At 35.6% G+C, this 21,732-nt stretch overlaps 2 protein-coding genes across 2 annotated transcripts in view; both read left to right on the forward strand.

Moving 5' to 3' along the window:
• LOC133192309 (docking protein 1-like) overlaps nucleotides 1–21,732 on the forward strand; it is a 93,149-nt gene that overhangs the window by 25,224 nt on the left and 46,193 nt on the right. The window lies entirely within an intron of this gene.
• On the forward strand, nucleotides 11,496–21,403 carry LOC133192798 (high-affinity choline transporter 1-like). Its single transcript, XM_061328806.1, has 9 exons — nucleotides 11,496–11,670; nucleotides 12,491–12,598; nucleotides 16,906–17,061; nucleotides 17,916–18,064; nucleotides 18,216–18,341; nucleotides 18,467–18,620; nucleotides 19,009–19,116; nucleotides 19,647–19,753; nucleotides 19,849–21,403. Exons 1-9 carry the CDS (start codon nucleotides 11,496–11,498, stop codon nucleotides 20,362–20,364), a joined length of 1,599 nt encoding a protein of 532 aa, XP_061184790.1. The 3' UTR covers nucleotides 20,365–21,403.

Raw genomic sequence — 21,732 nt, forward strand, 5'->3', positions numbered from 1 at the left:
ATTTAGGGATCTGTGTTTTATACCCTGTTCCCAAATTTCCCTTGTTAATAGGATTTTTTAGATCGATCCCTGTTTGATGTAATTGAACATCAGTTGTAAAATTTGTTTGAAAAAAAATTTAAGATATTAAAAAATCCAGGTGCGAACAATTTCTGAAACGAGTCGGAATATTGACAGGTGAGCTGATGAAACGGGGATAACAAGAATCTAGTTTACGTTCATCATTTCGCAGGTTCTATGGTCGATACAATGACCTTGTCAGCAAATACAATCTATCATTAAGTCCAATGCTGGCTGACGTGGTGGAAATACAGTGAACCCGACTCCAAAACAACAATATACGATTGACAGCATATATCAACATCTTTTACAACTATTTACCGATTATTTAATAACAAACATAGCTTGTGTTAAAATGTTACTATACATATTAATCTGATGAAAACAACCTGGATAGTACAATATCCATGAGCTGCGAGTGATCAACTGGTTTAAATACACAACGTGAAGAAAGAATATTCGTAATATATCTATATTGGATTCCGAAACTTCATAAAAATCCATACAAACAAAGATACATAGCGGGTTCCAGTAAATGTTCTACCAAGCCTCTTTCTTTACTGCTCACTAAAATATTATAGTAGTGAATGAGAAACTTCAGGAGTACTGTGCAACAATATATTCGAGAAGTGGTGTAAATCAGATGTGGATACTTAAAAAGTCCAAGGAACTTTTGGAAAATAAATCACAAAATTTTACCAAAATCAACAACATAAAAACTTATACAACCATTCCCCACGATAAATTAAAGTCTAGGCTTTTTTATATCATTGACAGCTGCTTTTTCAATAAAAATGGAACTCGCAAATTTACTTACCTTGTCATTGGTCATTTGCAAAATTATTTTATTAAAAAACGTTCTGATTGTACACACAAGTACTCTGAAGTTGATACTAAAAAGATGCCTGAGTTTCTGATTGACAATATATATCTGGTTTTTGGAGACCAGGTCTTCCAACAATTTATTGGATTTTCCATGGGCACAAATTGCGCCCTGTTATTAGCAGACCTATTTTTGTATTCATATGAAGCAGAATTTGTTCAAAATCTTATACGTGAAAAGAAGAAAACACTTGCTGTGGCCTTCAACTCGACATTTAGATATGTCGATACGATATATAACGGTGAGCTTGAAATAAAAGAAACCATAGAGTCTGACACATCTGTTTCATATTTGGATGTTTTACTAGCGGAAAAAACGTTAATGGTAATCTAACAACAAAGCTTTATGACGTGATGACTTTAACTTTTCAATCGTCAACTTCCCTTACTTTTGCAACTATAAACATTCATCACCTGCATACGGGGTTTATATCTCTCAGTTGATTCAATACGCAAGAGCATGCTCTACGTATGAACAATTTCTGATAGGGTAAGTTATTGACAAACAAGTTGATGAAACAAGAATATCAGCAGTCTCGTTTAAAGTCATAATTTCGTAAGTTCTATGGTTGATACAATGACCTTGTCAGCAAATACAATTTATCATTAAGTCCAATGCTGACTGACGTTTCTCGTACTAATTGTTAAGCCATTATTTATGCACTGAATTCCTTTATTTCCCGATCATAACAAGGAGCATAGGAGTGTGACCGCTCGGCAGGGGATTCTCACTCCTCCATGGCACCTGATCCCACCTTTGATGTTTTAGAGGGCCGTGTTTGCTCTGCTCCAAAATTTCATTGTTTCATGGACTTTTGAGCTTGAATACTGTTCGTTATCTCCATATATTTCTTTTTTTTTTTGGTAAAATCCCTAATGGAAGTGGGGTTCAAGGGCAAAATTTCTAAAAGTCAGGATCTTGTTAATCGAAGATGTCTACTTCTTCCAATATATTTTTACAGTTATAGCTTGGTAAAAAAGGGAGTATCGGGGCATAATTGTTTGGAAAAATCAACGAAGAAACATGTTTTAAACTACCAATTTCCATGAAAAAAGTCTGGTATAAACAGGGGAGTTTTTTCATCTCAGACAAAGGAAATGTATTAATATTGCCTATAGCCTTTCAGAAAATGGAAAGAGGATCTTCCATTTTTTTTCACTAAGAAATGTATTGCTCAGATAATTACAATGAGGATTTGTTTGTTTTACAATAAAATATTCAGATATCTATACCCGCTTTGTAAACTACAGGATTCAGGGTGCGTTCCAGAGAAATGGTGCACGTTTCCAATCGACATATTATCTACATGAACGCTGTCGGCATACATGTAAGTAGCCAGAATGCAGTAGGTCACCATTTTGGTCTACAATAATAGTGATTTTTTTAAATACATGCATAAAATCAAATTAAAAATTAATGATATTAAATTCCCTTATATGATAAATATGAAAATGCCAGGAATGTCGGCATGTACATTCCGAACTCATTTTCGTCAAATATAAAGTGTATGTGCATCAAAAATAGTATATACAGTATTTCACTAAAATTGAATTACATGTATATAAGCATTGACTTTGAGAAAAAAATCCCCCCAAAATAATCGCAAAGGGTTCTCAAGATACCGCGCAGATAATATCTATATACTCATGTCCAATGTATTTCGACCTCCATGTCTCGATAAAAAATGTTATCTCATGTAAAACGCACCCGTATATTTACATTTGATTACATCTAAGTGTCAAAATGAATGCATCTAAACACCGACTGTTGCTTCACTATTCTTGTTGTTATCCAACATGCTCACGAAGAAAATAGGGCACTGGTAGGTAACGTCCGACAATCATGGCAGGTAGTAATTCAAAAAAATTTCCACTGGGCTCTCCTCTAGTACACATTAAGGTATGTGAGTCCCATGATTTACCTGCTGATATATTGTGTGAGGATTTTGATAAAATTCATTTGTTCAGAGTGTGAGAAAAACCGATCATACAGAACATGACTGGAAAACTACCAAGAGCAGCCAGCCAGAGAAGAGGAGGTCTGCTGATATTTCTGAAAAGGATCAAGGAAGAGGATCTGTCTGAGATCGTAGATCGGAAGATAAAGGAGATTTTGAAACAGATCAGAGAAAATTAAAAACTTTATGATTTTGAGATTAAAAAGTTACAGAATCATTATGACGAGATGATACCAGGCTAATAGAAAACAAAAAATGTCATGAACAAACACTGAGAGACAACCTTTTTAAAAAGAATGATCAGTTGAACCATGTGCAATCTGGGTAAGACAAGAAGAAGAGGGGAATTGATAACTAACAAAAATGGTATTTGAATTGGAAGTTCATACGACAAACTGTAAACATTCAGTGAGGTACAGTAGAGGTGAAATCAATGATGGATTACTTTAACCTTTGCTTTGAAGAGCTTTGGATTTAGATGATATTGGTTTGACTCAAATACACTCGTTTAAATATAGAATAGAATAGAGTTTATTTATTTCCAAATTAGGGCCTCAAGGGGCATGACAAATAACAATTATGATTACATCTAAATACGCATAAAACAGAATGATGCTTATTTCACTGATTAGAGTAACAAATCTGTCAGTCAGTGGACGGCGGGTTACTGGTTTCGGTATCCTTAAGAGACAAGATATCAGATTTTTACAAACTGCACTCGCACAGCAGACGTCTTGTGAAACACATCACAGTTACAGATGATGTCATGAGTATGAGTATTAGGAGGAAGTTGAAACCAGACAGTTTACGTTACCATACAGATTTAAACAGAACAGTAACAGCGATATCTGTGTTGCGAATGATACAAGTGATTATTCAAGTAAACTATAGTGATTATGTCTCCCTCTGGTCGTATGAAGTTTGTCTACCGTGGACAGAAACTGACATACAAATTTAGTTCAACTGATGTAGCATCTGTCTCTCTCTGTTACAGACCCACCTAACAACTAATCAATCTACTGCGTCCTGACGGCGAAGTTCTTACTGACAGAGAAAGAAGTGAACCATCCATGCGGATTATAGCTGTACAAGTCTACACTGTGGGTTGGTTCCTATGAACGAGTTGTCAAAGTATTTCGTTAAGAAGTGTAAATTGAAATACATGTATTCATATATTTTCATCGAATTCATGTAGATCAGATTCATAGTTTTACATAAAAGAATGACTTCCTAAGGGATACATGTATTAAACTCTACTTTGCAATAAAGGAAGTTCGTGTTTTGTTCTCATTTTTTGTTTCAAAACATCGCCAGATTTATTTACCCTGTGTAGCACTGTTTAAAAAGGAAAAAGGAAAAAATAATGAACAGTGATTGCTCACATAAAAAAATGCCAAACAATACAAATTTGTTAACTGGGCAGAAAACAAGGACTCTCGAAATTCCAGAGGTTGGATAAGATGCTTGGAAGGAGTGACAATCCCCTGTCGACAGGTCATTCCCATCGTGACCCTAATTATTGATCAGGTAGAAATAATATTACGTAGTCAAATTTAATATAAAAACAAATGCCTAACAATTGCAATGATTGATTGATTGACTGTATGTTGTTTAACGTCCATTTCGAGAATTTTTCATTCATATAAAGACATCACCATTTACCAGTGAAGGGCTTCAAATTTAGACCTTAACTCGGCAATCAGGGCCATTTTAAGCAGTGAGGGATCTTTATCGTGCCAATGCCTGCCGTGACTTAGGGTCGCGGTTCTTAAGGTCTCATCCGAAAGGCCCGCAACTGTTTCTTCAAAGTACCGAGCGCTAGGTGAAGAAACATTATTACCTAATTTTGATCGACTTAGGTCAGTTGCGGCCGGGATTCGAACTCACTACCTTCCGATCACGGAGCAAGTGCTCTTCCGACTGAGTTACCGTGACGGCAGTTGGAAGAAAAAACAGACCAAAATACGACCTAATGATAACAAAATATTGAAAAAACCATACAATTTACGAAATGTTGACTTTAAATGAGGTTGTTAAATCCCTGTAGCATCAACTTCTCTCTGTCAGTAGCCTGCCTGGTTTAAAATGTGATCGTACTCAGAGCATGCCCTGTATCGAATACGTTGGGTGACGTAAACCCAATATGCAGGTGACATCGGAAAAATACTACATAGATAAGGAATCTGGCAGTGAAAAAACTGAAGTCATCTTGTTGCCGTCACCCGCCTGGCGCAGTGGTTAGAGCGTCTGCTCTAGAGTCGCGAAGTAAGGAGTTGATCCTTACGTCGCGGGTTCGAATCCCACTGTGGGACGTGGAGACCGGTCCTTCGGATGAGACCGTATAAACCGAGGTCCCGTGTCGCAGTAGGTGCTGGCACGAAAAAGATCCCTCATTGCTCAATGGCCGTAAGTGCCGAGTATAGGACAAAATTTGCATCTCTCCACCGGCAAGTGGTGGCGTCTCCATATGAGTGAAAAATTCTCGAGAGGGACGTTAAACAACATACAAACAAACAAAACATCTTGTTGCCTATTTAATTTAGTTTTTTAGTTGTCCCTTCCTGTAAATAGGCAGTAAAGCATACAAAGGACTATATTCTGTAGTGGCCAGTATCTGCCCCCAAAATAAAACTTTGATGGAGAAATCTTTAATTATGTTCTAAACCAGGTGGATATTTGCAGACTTCAAAGCATTAAATATTTTTATCAACTATGACATCATTAGTTAGATATGACGTCAATAAAATGACGTAAATTCCAAATTGCAATGATTTTGAGAGAAAATAGCGTATTTTACGTCGGTATTTTGATTGGAAATTATCGAGCGCAGGTCTGCTCAGACTAGATCTTTTGATATAATGTGTAGAATGATAATATCAATGAAATATGTGAATATGGTACTTGAGCAAGCTTGCGCTCTATAAAAACTATAGTCAAAATTGAACAAACTCTGTGCATTTTGGCCTCTATTTTAAAAATAACGGAAATCCAAATAGTTTGTGACGTCACAGAGACAAGAAAAGCCAGCTAATTTTTCCAATTTCATAATATATTGTCTTAATTTGGATTATTTTATACAATATATGCACTTTTTCTCATTTCAAGAGATTTTCAAAATTTGACTATTATGGGGGCAGGAATACGCCCTTACCGTATATAGTTCTTTGAAACGAATGTGGCAGAATTTGTGGTGTCTTTTATTTCGAGTTCACTGGAACATATCTAGTCGACGTATGAATGGAGAAAAAAAAATTCAATATACATGTATCTAAATGTCTAATTGAAGGCCACAGGAAGTATTTTCTTCTTATGTAAAAGTTATTTGAATTATTTTTTACAAAGTCATTCTTTTGATGACCACTCACCAGGATGAACATTTCCGAGTTCCTTTTTTTTATTGAAGAAACAGTAGTCTAAATACCATTCCTAGTTCCCTGTTCCAGTAATCTTCTCGTTGTCAAAGGAATGGAGTTCTTAAAGTGGGAATGTTTGTTTGATGATATATTTTTCCAAATTTCTAACTCTCAATGAAACAGTACAGTGTTCTGAAACGTTACATACTGTTCACATCCATCTATTATCAACTTATTTGTGAATAGCTTGCCTCGTTTTAAACATTATTTGTACGTAGAACTTGCTCTTGCGTATTAAATCAACTGGGAGACATAAACTTTATTTGCAGGTGAAACAGAGTATTGCTAATATATATAAATATGCTAATATTTATAAAATATATAAATAAGGGGAGTTGACAAAATAAAAGAAAGTTGAATACATCACGTTTATCATAAAGTTTAGTTTTTCATAAATGTCTTTCTCGTGCAAAATATCCAGCTTACTCCTTCTAGACACCAGATCCTACCTCTTGATTTTAGAGGCGTCCGTGTTTTATGTCCTGTTCATAGATTTGCATTGTTTTTATTATTTTTTATGAGATCGTTTACTGTTCATTATCTTCACATTTTTCATTTTAGAGTTTATTATTGTAGCTTAGAAATCACTAATAATGCCAAAATATGTTGGTTGCTAAAAGTTCCAATTATACTGTATATATACAACTAATTCACTGAATGCTTTTATCATTTTATTCTAATCCTACATACAACAATTTTAAAAATATTTATAGCCACATTTCGATATCCTTGAAAACGTCATTCAAGAAGAAGATGGTTGAGGTGACCAGGAGAAGGGGCCACAAAATTCACTTTAACTTCGGTTTTCTCTTCTGCCGCAGGGTAATCTTCTAGTGGACAGGAGCGAGTTTTATTTCAGCTTTTTTTTTATATCTAAACAAACACCGAGAGGGATTTAAAAGATATTACCTTTTTTGTATTTAGATTTGGAATTTAATCAATAAAATAAATTTACATAAAAAAGCCTATCTCTCGAATGAAATATTTTACCGAAATCAACAACATCAAAACATACGACTTTTCAACACTTAATACAACCATTCCCCACGATAAATTAAAATATAGGCTACATAATATCAAAGACAGCTGCGTTTTCAAAAAGAATGGAACTTGTGAATTTACTTGCTTTGCCATTGATAATTTGCAAAATTTTTTTGAAAAAAAAATCTGATTCTACACTCAAGTACTCTGAAAATAGTATTAAAAAAAAGAGTTACTTGAGTTTCCGATTGACAATATCTATGTAGTTTTTGGAGATCAGGTCTTCCAAAAATCTGTTAAAATTCCCATGGTTTCTAATTGTCCCCTGTTATTAGCAGACTTAATTTTGTACTAATATGACGGAAAAAAATATTCAAAAACTTTTTCATGCGAAGAAAAAAAAACACAACTTGCTGTGGTCTTCAGCTCGACATTTAGATATATCGAAGACGTAAATATCAATTAACAATAGATACTTCTATTCATATGTCGACTCGATATATGCCAGTGAACTTAGAATATAAAAGATACTACAGAGTTTGACAAATGTGTTTAATATATGAAGCAATATACCCTAATCATCTGCATATGGGGTTTATGTTTCCCTGTTGATTCGATACGCAAGAGCATGCTCTACTTACGATCTATTTTTAAAACGAGGCAAGCTATTGACCAACAAGTTGATGAAACAAGGATATCAACAGTCTCATTGAAGTCATCATTTCAAAGTTTTATGGTCGATAAAATGACCTTATCAGCAAATACAATTTTATCAAATGCTGACTGACGTTTATCATACTAATTGTTAGGCCCATCATGACAAAGAGCACACGGCGGGTATGACCGGTCCTCAGGGGATGCTTACCCCTTCATGACACGTGACCCCGCCTCTGATGTTTTTGGAGGTCCATGTTTGCTCTGCTCCCGATTTGTATTTTTAAATTTTTAAATGGACTCTGGTCTTGAATACTCTTTTTGTTATCTCCATATTTCATTTTAACCACCGAACATGCATCTCTGCACATGGACAGTCTGTCCCCGAGGATACTTGTCGTATCTTGATACTTATTCATCAGACGCATCGCCCAGTATATAAAAAAATTCACTCGTTTGAATCTATAAGGGACATAGACTCCGAAAGTTCAATTGATGTCCCTCGGATAATCTTCAGGGATATTAAACATATGTCATATGATTGTGCAATCTTCAGATTCCCAGTTTTGGTATAAAACCAAAAGTTCTTACAAAAATTGAAGGAATACAAAGTTTTTATTAGAGATATATTTGAAGATTCCTTTTCCGATCTGATGTGTTCTACTTCAAAATGTTCTGGACCGTCACGATAGCTCAGTCGGTAGAGCGCTCACTCCGTGATCGGAAGGTCCTGTGTTCAAATCACGGCCGCGACTGACCTAAATCGATAAAAATAGGTAGCAACTGTTCCTTCGCCATGCGCTCGGCACTTTGAAGTGACAGTTACGGGTCCTCTTTAAAGGAGGGAGATTCAATATGTTATGGCTGTAGAATATTAAACCCCAATGTGTGATGTTTATGGACAGGGATGAAAGATCAAGCGAATGTGGTTGCAAAAGATTGATCCCCTTATTCGTTTTTAGCTCACCTGAGCCGAAGGCTCAAGTGAGCTTTTCTGATCAAAATTTGTCCGTTGTCTGTCGTCGGCGTCGTTGTTGTCGTAAACTTTTCACATTTTCATCTTCTTCTCCAGAACAACTGGGCCAATTTCAATCAAACTTGGCACAAAGTATCCTTGGGTGAAGGAGTTTCAAGTTTGTTCAAATGAAGGGCCACGTCCTCCTCCAAGGGGAGATAATTACGAAATAGCAAAAAATTAATGGCATTATTGAAAAATCTTCTTCTCAAGAACCAGTGGGCCAGGAAAGATGAAACTCATGTGGAATTATTGTCAGGTAGTGTAGATTCAAGTTTGTTCAAATCATGACCCCCGGGGATAGGGTGGGGCTACAATGGAGGATCAAAGTTTTACATAGGAATATATAGGAAAAATCTTTAAAAATCTTCTTCTCAAGAACAGCAAAGCTATGACTGGTCATATTTATATGGAAGCATCCTCAGGTGGTGTAGATTCAAGTTTGTTCAAATTATGACCCCCAGGGGTAGGGTGGGGCCAAAATTGACGATCAATGTTTAACATAGGTGTACATAGGAAAAATCTTCAAAAATCTTTTTCTCAAGAACAGCAAAGCTATGATTGGTCATATTAATTTGGAAGCATCCTCAGGTGGTGTAGATTCAAGTTTGTACAAATCATGATCCCGGGGGTAGGGTGGGGCCACAGTGGACGATCAAAGTTTTACATAGGAATATATAGGAAAAATCTTCAAAAATCTTCTTCTCAAGAACAGCAAAGCTATGATTGGTCATATTTATATGGAAGCATCCTCAGGTGGTGTAGATTCAAGTTTGTTCAAATTATGACCCCCAGGGGTAGGGTGGGGCCAAAATTGACGATCAATGTTAAACATAGGTGTACATAGGAAAAATCTTCAAAAATCTTTTTCTCAAGAACAGCAAAGCTATGATTGGTCATATTAATTTGGAAGCATCCTCAGGTGGTGTAGATTCAAGTTTGTACAAATCATGATCCCGGGGGTAGGGTGGGGCCACAGTGGACGATCAAAGTTTTACATAGGAATATATAGGAAAAATCTTCAAAAATCTTCTTCTCAAGAACAGCAAAGCTATGATTGGTCATATTTATATGGAAGCATCCTCAGGTGGTGTAGATTCAAGTTTGTTCAAATTATGACCCCCAGGGGTAGGGTGGGGCCAAAATTGACGATCAATGTTAAACATAGGTGTACATAGGAAAAATCTTCAAAAATCTTTTTCTCAAGAACAGCAAAGCTATGATTGGTCATATTAATTTGGAAGCATCCTCAGGTGGTGTAGATTCAAGTTTGTACAAATCATGATCCCCGGGGGTAGGGTGGGGCCACAGTGGACGATCAAAGTTTTACATAGGAATATATAGGAAAAATCTTCAAAAATCTTCTTCTCAAGAACAGCAAAGCTATGATTGGTCATATTTATATGGAAGCATCCTCAGGTGGTGTAGATTCAAGTTTGTTCAAATCATGACCCCCAGGGGTAGGTTGGGGCCAAAATGGATGATCAATGTTTAACATAGGTGTACATAGGAAAAATCTTCAAAAATCTTCTTCTCAAGAACAGCAAAGCTATGATTGGTCATATTTATGTGGAAGCATCCTCAGGTGGTGTAGATTCAAGTTTGTTCAAATTATGATCCCCGGGGGTAGGGTGGGGCCACAATGGACGATCAAAGTTTAACATAGGTGTACATAGGAAAAATCTTCAAAAATCTTCTTCTCAAGAACAGCAAAGCTATGATTGGTCATATTTATGTGGAAGCATCCTCGGGTGGTGTAGATTCAAGTTTGTTCAAATCATGACCCCCTGGGGTAGGGTGGGGCCACAATGAACGATCAAAGTTTTACATAGGAATATATAGGAAAAATCTTTAAAAATCTCAAGAACAGCAAAGCCACGGTTTGTCATATTTATACGGAAGCATCCTCAGATAGTGTAGATTCAAGTTTGTTCAAATCATGACCCCCCTCCCCCCCACTCCCTTTTTAGGGGTAGGTTGGGACCACTTATGCATTTAAGCTTTTCAATACTAAACTGATTATACCTTTTTTCCTAGCCACAGTGCTCAGGTGAGCGATGTGGCCCTTGGGCCTCTTGTTGTTTGTTTTTGTTTAAAAGGTGGAGTGAAGTTCAAGGAATTACGGTTGCAAAATATTGACCTTTCCTACCACGATTCACGAACACGATTGAAATTGTAGACTTAATTAATGTGAAACAATTTCTCTTCAAATTTTTCTTATTTTGATAATATAGCCATGATAGTTAATTTTTGTAGGGTTGTTAAGACAAAGAAGTGTTGCATAACTTCACTTAATTTGCCTGTAGATATTATACATTGACGACTGGCAACATTCACAAACATTCACATGTAGATTATTTGTTACCATTACATTCCATTACTCGCTTTGTACATGAGGACAAGCAATAAATAGGCCTTTTTAAAGATAAAAAAATCTTGCACTAAACATAAATAAATCGTATCTTTTTTATGGACATACACGCGCCAGAGCTGAAATTGTCAAATACCTCACCTTTGCTGGAGAGATAAAACATGGCGGTTAATGTTCTGGGTTTGGTAGTGCTTCTAGTATTTTACCTTATCATTATTATTGTGGGGATTCTGGCCGGCAAACTGAAAAAGAAACCAAATGGGGTGTCCAGAATGGAAGAGGCAGTAGTGGCGGGGAGGGACATAAATGTTTTTGTCGGAATATTCACTATGACAGGTAACTCTGTTTGCACAACATGGCATTGCCATTTTGTTTTAGACAAAGATACGTAAATAGCAAATTCTAAACGTATTTTTATTATTTTAACTCTAGAGAATAGTTGACAGTTTAAATAAACAAGTAACTAAGTAAATAACTTCAGATATACAGACCTATGGTATTACACTATGGCATTACACTTCCTCTGGATTTAGGGAAAAATCGAATATGATCACAGGTAGTGAGGTAGAGGTATACATGCCTATTTAAACAAGACTTAAGTACATGTATTTGTTCGTCGAGACAAATCGAGGGTGCCAGTAAAAATATACACATGAAATATTTGGCATTACTACTGCACCGGGAAGGAAGAGTCATCAAGAGTGTTAGAGAAAGGACAGGGGTCTGGCTGGGGGTAGATGACAGGCACGTTACAACGGGGGGAGCAGGGGGCCTGTCCCCATCCCTATTTTTTACAAACATAACTTTTTACTATTGTTCATTGAAAGGACGGTTGCCCCCCTCCCCCACTTTTTGTTGAAGTATAGGCTATAGCCAAATAATGGTAATGTATAGTAGTGTATGAATAAAATTCGACCCCCCCCCCTTTTTTTTTGATTGTCAATTTTTTTTAAGGTAAGTTGATTTTTTTTTCTCTAGCTGCCCCCCCCCCCCCCACCGGCTTTCAAAAACGATGCTACGTCCCTGGACCTCCCGATCACGAAGCGAACGCCCTACCACTAGGCTACCGTGACCGGTCCCTTTGTACGTGTGTGTTTCATTTCTAAGTATTACGATGAGAATTACTAATTACTAATTTTACACTTTGTATTCTTAGCAACAATAGTGGGCGGAGGATTCATAAATGGAACAGCCGAATCTATTGCATCCTCTGGCATGGTGTGGACACTAGCTCCATTTGGAATTTTTATTGGATTAATCACTGGTAATAAAAATAAATTTTTTTTTACTTCCTGTTGTTTATTCATTTGACTCTATATACATAGAAATGTAGTAATGGGTTAATTGAGATATTTTAAACTGTAAATAATAAATCATAAAATAATTTAATAAATAAACACATTGCCTTAAATAATTAAACTTAAAGTCAGTTTGGCAATTACAGTTACTAACCTCACTGCATGGTAGTACTTATTTTAGATTTAGAGTTATTTTTTCATAGTTAGAACTCTTTAGTGTATTCATAAGGTTGAGAACCAGTTTAGAGGTCAGTTATAGTCGATTGGCTATTCCTGATATACATAGATTTTATTGGTAGGTCTCTGAAGTCAAATTCCTTAGTGAGGATATCCTTTGTCTTTTAAATTCACTTTGAATCTAGCCATAAGTCAGAGAGCTAGGATTATTTCCATCTTGGTTTGATACATATATTATATTTGACTGGATTTTGACCTGATCACAGTAAGTTCTTTATTTTCTTTTACTAACACTTTATATATCATTTGCTTGGTTCAATGAATGAGTATGAATGAAATAGTATTTGATGAGTAAATGGAAAATGTGTAAATAATATAGTAAATGATTTAAATGAATATAAGCATATAAGAGACCTGTTTTAAAGTTACACTGATATATGAAATATCTTTTATGATGAGGTCTGACCTGAAAGCCATGCACTTTCACTGTGTTTGCCACAAGGTAGAATATATGGCGCTTGTCTGTTGTTCTCTTTGTCCCTTTCGTTCTTGCCTACTTTTCCATTATTGTTCTCAAATAAAGTATTGCTCTCATCATCTGAATTGATGCACGTATCAGACAAAACAATGATTCAAATGATTTGCGGACAATTCAATTAGTGCTCCCATTATTAATTATATTGCGCCCATCAATTCAAATTAAGAATTTAAATTAATTGATATCTTCAAATAATTAATGATACATGTATCTTCAATTACTTGAGTTTAATAGGTTAATGAGGTTCTTGGATCCAAAGCCATATGTGTATTGTCATAACCTAGAGATAAATGTGAATATTTTTCTGTAAGTGGATTTGACCTCATCAAAATTAAAACACACACCGGTGTCAAAAGTAAAATTAACATAAGTATGGGTTGTTTGCCAGTAGCTGGAATATACGAGGGTTGATCCAAAAGTTCATGGAATTTCTCTCTAAAATTTGATCGTGATGTGATTAAAGCAAACAATATAGACATGTTTATAAAATAGAGCCATCATGCAACAATACTGGAAAAATTCACCACGTTCCTATTACCATGATTACCATTAATAAGGTCACACGAGCTTTCTTAACATATGGACAGTTCTAAAATCCGGGAGAGACTTCGACGTAACGTCAAGTCAGGTATGTCAATTCACTTTCGAGAAGCATTTCGCCCTCAAGTTCAAATCGACTTAGAAATTCTACAAAACGCTGCATTCTTTTCTCCATTGCTGTTCTCGAGAAAAGCCTGGGTACCCACTTTTCTTCATATTACGATCATACGCTCCGTTATTTGACTCGTTCCATATGATGTTCCGATTTCATTAGCAATGTCAAGCATACGTCGGCGGTCCGTCCATTAAGGCTCTCGTCTGCGAAGAAAAAAAACGACCTACCAATAGGAGGACACCTTTCATCCTCCTCCTCTGAAGCTCTGTTTTCCTTAAATTTCTCACACCACTTGAAAACCATGCAGTTGCTTACTGCACTTTTGTCATGCCTGTGTCAGTAGTATATGCGTTTTATAAAGTCGAGTGCTTCCGACATTTTCACAAAACTTACCTGACCGAATTTCGATGTTGTATAACGATGTCATGATGAATAACAGATAATCATTCACTAGAAAATCTAAATATCCAGTAAAAACAATAAAAACTCTCAGACAAAGGTTTATGAGAAGCGAAGCCATCGTAATAATGACATCATTTTCGTTTCATATACCATTTAGTGCGGTTTTCCCCTCACAGTGAGTATTAAAAAATTGAAATGATAATGAACTAATAAATATCTCCCGTTTCTATGGCAACTGCGGAAGTGTTATAGTCATGAATATCTCAATTATTTTTAAATTAAGAAATTCAAAACACATGTATATTTTCATCTGTTTCTTTCAGTCACTTCCACTAATAAATAAAAAAAATATTAAATTCCAGCAACTTTTGGGACTTCTTTGTTGTTCTCTTTGTCCTGTTGTCCACTTTTCAATCATTGTTCTCAAGAACTGAGTTGTTGTGCATTCAAAACAATTATTGCTCTCGTCCATTGAATTGGTCAAATATGGAGATAACGAACAGTAATCAAGCTCAAAAGTCCATTCAAAGAATATAAATCGGGAACAGAGCAAACATGGACCTTTAAAAACATCATAGACCTGGGATCTGGTGCCATGGAGGAGTAAGTATCCCCTGCCTACCGGTCTCCCCAGCCGTGTGTTCCTTGTCATGAACGGGCAAATGGAAAAAATCCAAAGTCAATTCAGTGTGAAAATAATGGCCTAACAATTAGTATGAAAAACGTCAGTCAGCATTTGACTTGATAACATACCTATTTGCTGACAAGTGATGACTTCAGACGAGACTGTTGGTATTCTTGTTTCATCAACTTGTTTGTCAATAGCTGGCCTGATTTTAGAAATTGTTCGTTGTCTAGCATGTTTTTGCGAATCGAATCAACTTAGAGGCATAAACCTCATTTGCAGGTGATATTGGTATATTGCTACAAAAGTAAAGGGAAGTTGACGATAGAAAAGTTGAAGTAGTCACGTTTATCATAAAGTTTTCTTGAAAGGTTACCATTAACGTCTTTTTCTAGTAAAATATCCAAATATGAAACAAATGTGTCAGACTCTGTGATAATTTATTTTAAGTTCACTGGGATATAATGATTCGACATACGAATGGATGTAACTATTGTTAATTGATAAAACGTCGTCGATAAACGTATCTAAAAGTCGAGTTGAAGGCCACAGCAAGTGTTTTCTTCTTCTCTTGTTCAAGTTTTTGGAAAAATTAGGCTTCATATCAATAAAAAATATAGGTCGGCTAATACGGGGCATAATTGGTACCCATGGGAATTCCGACAGATTGTTGGAAGACCTGATCTCCTAAAACTACATAGGTATTGTCAATCAGAAACTCAAACATCTTTTTAATATCAAATTCAGAGTACTCGTGTGTACAATGCACGCTGGATATATACGAATTAATGTTCGTGGCATTTCAGTTGAGGAGGGCAATACTTGAGTCAAATGATGTGCAAACAATTCAATTACATGTTTTGCTATATATGATATCATTAAGTAATTGAAGATATATTCAATTACTTGAGTTTATATTAATGAGGTCTCCAAAGACCACAACCCGGAGAAAAATATTAATATTTTTCTGCAAGTGGACTTGACTTTATAGAACCGCACACTGGTGTCAAAAGTAACAATTTCTTATGTATGATCAGGTAATGTCTCATGGCAATCGCATCTGTTCGGGCCTTTCTTGCAAACTCGGAAAAACAACACCAATGTATTAACATCACAAGATGCTAAAAATTTATACATGGGGTCGCATCCTATTTAATAAAATATTGGATAGACGGAGTTGAAAGTCCCTTCTGTAGTATATATTAGGTAATATCTTTACATTCAATGAAGTTAAAACTCCATACTCTACACATAAGAGGTCTCCTCAGATTTATTTTGAAGACAATTTATGAAAGGGGGGGGGGTTATGGACGCCTACGTAACACGTTCGAGGTTGTTTTTCCGCTTGTTGGAAAGACCCATGAAGTTACGGTTAGGCTTTACTGGGTTCGACGGCAATATGCGTTTTGTGGGACCCAAGAACCAAACTGTTTGCCTGAGGCCTTTAGACAAAACGCATTTTGCCGAGAACACAGTCAATAAATGTTTTGTTATACCTTTTTTACATACATGTATCTTATGCTGGCTTCCATGATGTAAATTTCCTTTACCCGCACTGCAGTAAAACTCGGTCAATTCCGTCACTGTCGGACACCGATAATATCTCATCGACAGGTTCAATATATTACTCTGCGATCAAACATCGATTTTGTATTTATTATCAGTAAAACATTGGAAATGTTAGACTTTTAAAGTATAGATTTGTATAGGAATGAATTTTTAAGGGTAAAACAATGTTTCTTAATTAGAAGGGTGTATAGAAATGAAATCGTTGAATACATGCATGTATTTATTTATTATAATGGTGTTCGGGATGGGGGGGGGGGGGTATCAATTTCGAAAGAGCAATTTTGTTATGATAACCTTTTGTTTACAGGGGGTGTTGTATTTGCTCGTCCAATGCGAGAACGGAAATTCTTGACCATGTTGGACCCAATCCAGGAGAAATCTGGAGATGTTATTGTGGTTCTGGTTTATATAGCCACCCTCTGTGGGGACGTTTTCTGGACAGCCTCTATTCTTGTAGCGTTGGGTGAGGTGTATTTATTCAGAAATGGTATATGTGAGTCATTGAGACGTTTCAATGCATAATTTATTCAAAAACTTGTACATGATAAGAAATTCTTGTTGAGGCCTTCAACTCGACATTTAGGTATATCGACGACGTTTTATTAATTTTAACAATAGTTACGTCCATTCATATGTCGACTCGATATATCCCAGTGAACTTGAAATAAAAGCTACCACAGTCTGACACATCTGTTTCATACTTAGATATTTTACTTGAAAACGACGTTAATGGTAACCTAACAACAAAATTTTATGACAAACATGATGACTTCAGCTCTTCTATTGTAAACTTCCCTTATTTATGTTTATACCCTCATTACCGTCATATGGAGTTTATGTCTCCCAGTTGATTCGATACGCAAGATCATGCTCTACGTACGAACAATTTCTAAAATAAGGCAAGCTATCGACAAACAAGTATATCAAAAGTGTCGTTTGAAGTCAACATTTCGCAAGTTCTAAGGTCCATACAATGACCTTGTCAGCAAATACAGTCTATATTAAGTCGAATGATGACTGAGTTTTTCATACGAATTGTTTATTTGATTTCGGATTTTTTTTCATTTGCCCGATCATGACAATGAGCACACGGCGGGTGTGACCGGTCGACAGGGGATGCTTACTCCTCCATGGCACCTGATTCCACCTCTGATGTGTTTAGAGGTCTGTGTTTGCTCTTTTCCCGATTTATATTATTTCAATGGACTTTTGAGCTTGATTATTGTTCGTTATCGCCATATTTCGTTTGTAAGAGAGAGAGAGAGAGAGAGAGAGAGAGATTTAAATATTAAAAGGAGACGTTCTTTTTGTTGACAGGTACAAGTCTCAGTGTGATTGTGGACCTTCCGTTAAGCATCGCCATAGTGAGCTCCTCGGCAGCTACCGTCTGTTACACCATGTTTGGTCAGATGATCTCTGTTGCGTACACGGACATAGTTCAACTCATCTTCATTATAACTGGTTTGGTATATGTATTTATTTGGATATTTCACAAATTTTTCGGACTATCGGATGTGACAAAGAGATGATGCAAACCCAATTCTCCGTTTATCAGCTTTTCCGATAAAGCAAGTAGTTTGAAGTATTTATTCTGTGAAATCTAATTTGTTTTTGCAGATTTTAAGTTTACCTTTTATACTAACTAACGACAAAGTAGGGAACATTTCTGATACTACAGAGTTGTGGATTGGACAGTTTGATGTCGGCATGACCAGTCCTTGGATTGACCTTTTCACTGCCATGGTAAAGGTTTCAATTTTCCTAAATAGACTCTTTCATTTTCCCTTTTTTAAGATAAAATAAAAGATACTTTGTAGTACTAGGGTAAAACATTACCCGTTATTCACGAAAGAAAACGTATATTGTAGATTTTTGGGACGATTCCTTGGCAGTCCTATTTTCAGAGAGTACTGTCAGTCAGAAGTGGTAGACACGCCCAGATTCTCTCTATAGCCGGGGCTTTTAGTGCCGTTATCTTAGCCATTCCCTCTGTTCTTATAGGGGCAGTGGCAACCAGTGCAGGTAAAATCTTATTTCACTGACCCTGTCAATATAAAGATTTATGGGGGAAAACTTTAATTTCTGGTATTCTTATGTTTTAAATTGGTGTGCTACATAATTTTTTTTCTTAAATGGATATATCACATTGACTCATTGTCATGTTGTTAAATATTTAAATATTATGGATGAAAGAAAATACAAAATTTTCAATTTAATAACTTGTTCTTATGCTGTAAATTTTGTACTAATCTTATAATCAGCCAGTAAATTCAAATTTTACATGATTTTGGAATGCACAGGGAAGTTGGACGAGGTTATAATGAAACTAGGTCTGGTCACTGCAGTGCCTGTTGATTTATTTATTTTTTTTAATTTATTTTTTTTAAAATAGTATTTTTGTTGTTTGCAGACTGGACCAATACGACTTTAAGATTTTCTCCAATGGCCCTCAATCAGTCAAGCATGACTCTACCGTATGTTCTACATGAGTTCACTCCTAGCTGGGTGGCTGTCTTGGGTATGTACTAGTATTTACTCATGGAAAGCGACCCTACACTGAGTAGAATAGAATTTTCCTGTAATCATGATAAATTCCATGCAATTTAGATAAAAACAAAATAAAGTAAATTTAGTTTACCGTAGGGTGCAATTTTGAGAAAGATTAAAAACTGAAAACCTTATGAAAAAAAAAACAATTTTGTAACAGTTATAGAGTTACTAGTATCTTTCTTAAGTGGTGGGTCATTATGCCTTAAAACAGAAATATCTTGGTGTCACAATACCTGTTTTTATTTTTATAAATATCTGCTTTAACGACAGTGATTTTCCATAAGAAGTTTAAATTATAATAGAATGCAAACAATTTAGCATGTATTGCAGGGCAAAAGTAGATAAAAATCGTATTCTGACTTGATACAATTTTATTAACTAAAGGAATAATAGACATTTATCCCAGTGAGGGTCGATAAACCTCCTATATTCATGGGCACCATATTCATGATATTTGTATTTTAATTTTACATGTTCTTTTCTTTCAATTTTTTTCAGCTTTAGGTGCTGTCTCTGCAGCAGTGATGTCGTCCATGGATAGTTCTATCCTGGGCTCTAGTTCTATGTTTACCAACAACATCTACAGGAAGATTCTAAGAAAAAAGGTCATAACACTAAAAAAATATTTTACCTATATTTATTTTGAAAAATCAGATTGCTTATACATTCAAATAAGTTTACATCACGATTTGTTTTGCAGGCTGGGGACACAGAGTCGGTATGGGTACAAACAATCTCTATATTCTGTGTGGGGGTATTGGCTACTCTCGTCTCACTTTTTGTTCCCATTGTGTACGGATTATTCGTTCTGGCAGCAGATATCGTTTTTGTGATTGTATTACCTCAGCTTTTCTGTGCTGTATTCATTAGGTGGACCAATGTCTACGGAGCAATTCCAGGATTCCTCGTAGGAACCATTCTGAGGATAGGAGCGGGGGAAGTCCTGTTAGACTGGCCTCCATTTATTGAGTATCCATTCTACAGTGTCGAATCAGGACAAATATTTCCCTTCAGAACGTTTGCAATGATTATATCAGTAATTATTATTGTAACAATTTCGTTGTTTGTAAATCTGCTTAGAAAGCACTTGTGTAAAAAGGCACATCAAGTGTACTTTCTGTCTCTTGATGCGAAAGGAAACACACAAACTGAAATCGTAGATCGTTCATCTTCCAGCGACCAGCTGGTGTCTTTCCCAAGAGCAGAAGGATTGTAATTTAGTCATCAATCAGTTGTCGTACACAAAAACGATGTTTTCTTTATAAGTTTAAATTACCAGTATCTTTTGATTTGATATCATAATACCGCCTTTACCAGTTTTCATTTGTTATTTCCCGTCATGCATCAGACTTTTAACATTTCATTTCTTTTTCAAAACAAAATGTACTGCATGGAGAAATTCTGACCAAACTTGCGATAAAGTATAATGGACAGATTCAAGTATATTAAAAAAAGTGTTATTGTTCGCTTTAATCGGAGAAAATTACAAAAAAAGTAGAGTTTGGTCATTTAAGGAAATCTTTTCAAGCAATAAAATGATTTTTTTCCATACTTGCATAACAGAAATTAATTAAGGAAAGTTACTCGTAAGAACTTGCTTCTGTTCCTTTTATAAATAATATGCAATAAAATACATTCAAACCACACACTAAACCAGAAATGATAAAATAAACATTAGTTGAGGAATTCAATTTTTTCGAAGCATGGCCATTGGGACCAGGTTTGGAACACTAAAGGTGCCCTAAGTTTTACATAAAAATATATAGTAAAAAATTAAAATCTTCCTTTCAAGAAGTAATGGACTATCATTTGTCAGACTTGCATGTAAACACTGCTTAATGTTTGTTCAATCCATTGCCTCTGAGATTTGGATGGGACCACATTGACAAAAGAGCCAAAAGTTTATCTTGGACATATAAAAAAAAAAAAAAAAATCTTAAAACAGTCTTCTTCTCAGAAGAATACTTGTTGTTAAATTTCTAAGCAAGCATCATCATAATTATTTCAAACCATGATCCCTGGGCAGGGATTGTTATTCAAGGTACCAAAGTTTTACATAGCAGTATTAAGAAAAAAAAGTCTCTTCGAATATAGGGATTGGAAATGTACAAATCGTCAAATTATTCAGGCATAATCATATATATTGCTGTTCAAACCGTTGCACTGGAACAGTGGTCAAAGAAACAGAAAGAGAAAAACACTCTCTGGACCCAGAAATGGGTAAGATTTTTACATAAGTATATATATTGCACAATAAAATTTGGGACTTGTGTTAAGATAAAAATGTGTTTGTGCAGTTGTTTGGTGTTGTGACCATTAAACATCGGAGAATCCCGTTGCAACATATTTCATTCACGTTTGCAACGTAATAATGAAAATACTGTCTTTGAACTTTTGACCTTTTTTACTGATCACTATAGCAATTTTTAATTATGTTCGCAATTGATTTTACACTTACTACAGTCTTGTATTGCACTTTTGATCCCCAAATTTGTAGACCTGTTTTCCTTGCCGTGTAGCATTTCTGTAGCAAGATTGAGACTGGAAAGTAAATAGACTATGCTACATATATCATGACAAAGGA

The sequence above is a fragment of the Saccostrea echinata genome, unplaced genomic scaffold (assembly GCF_033153115.1).
Source record: "Saccostrea echinata isolate AGI-Se365-2 ecotype Australia unplaced genomic scaffold, CSIRO_AGI_Sech_v1 ptg000025l, whole genome shotgun sequence".
NCBI lineage: Eukaryota > Metazoa > Mollusca > Bivalvia > Ostreida > Ostreidae > Saccostrea > Saccostrea echinata.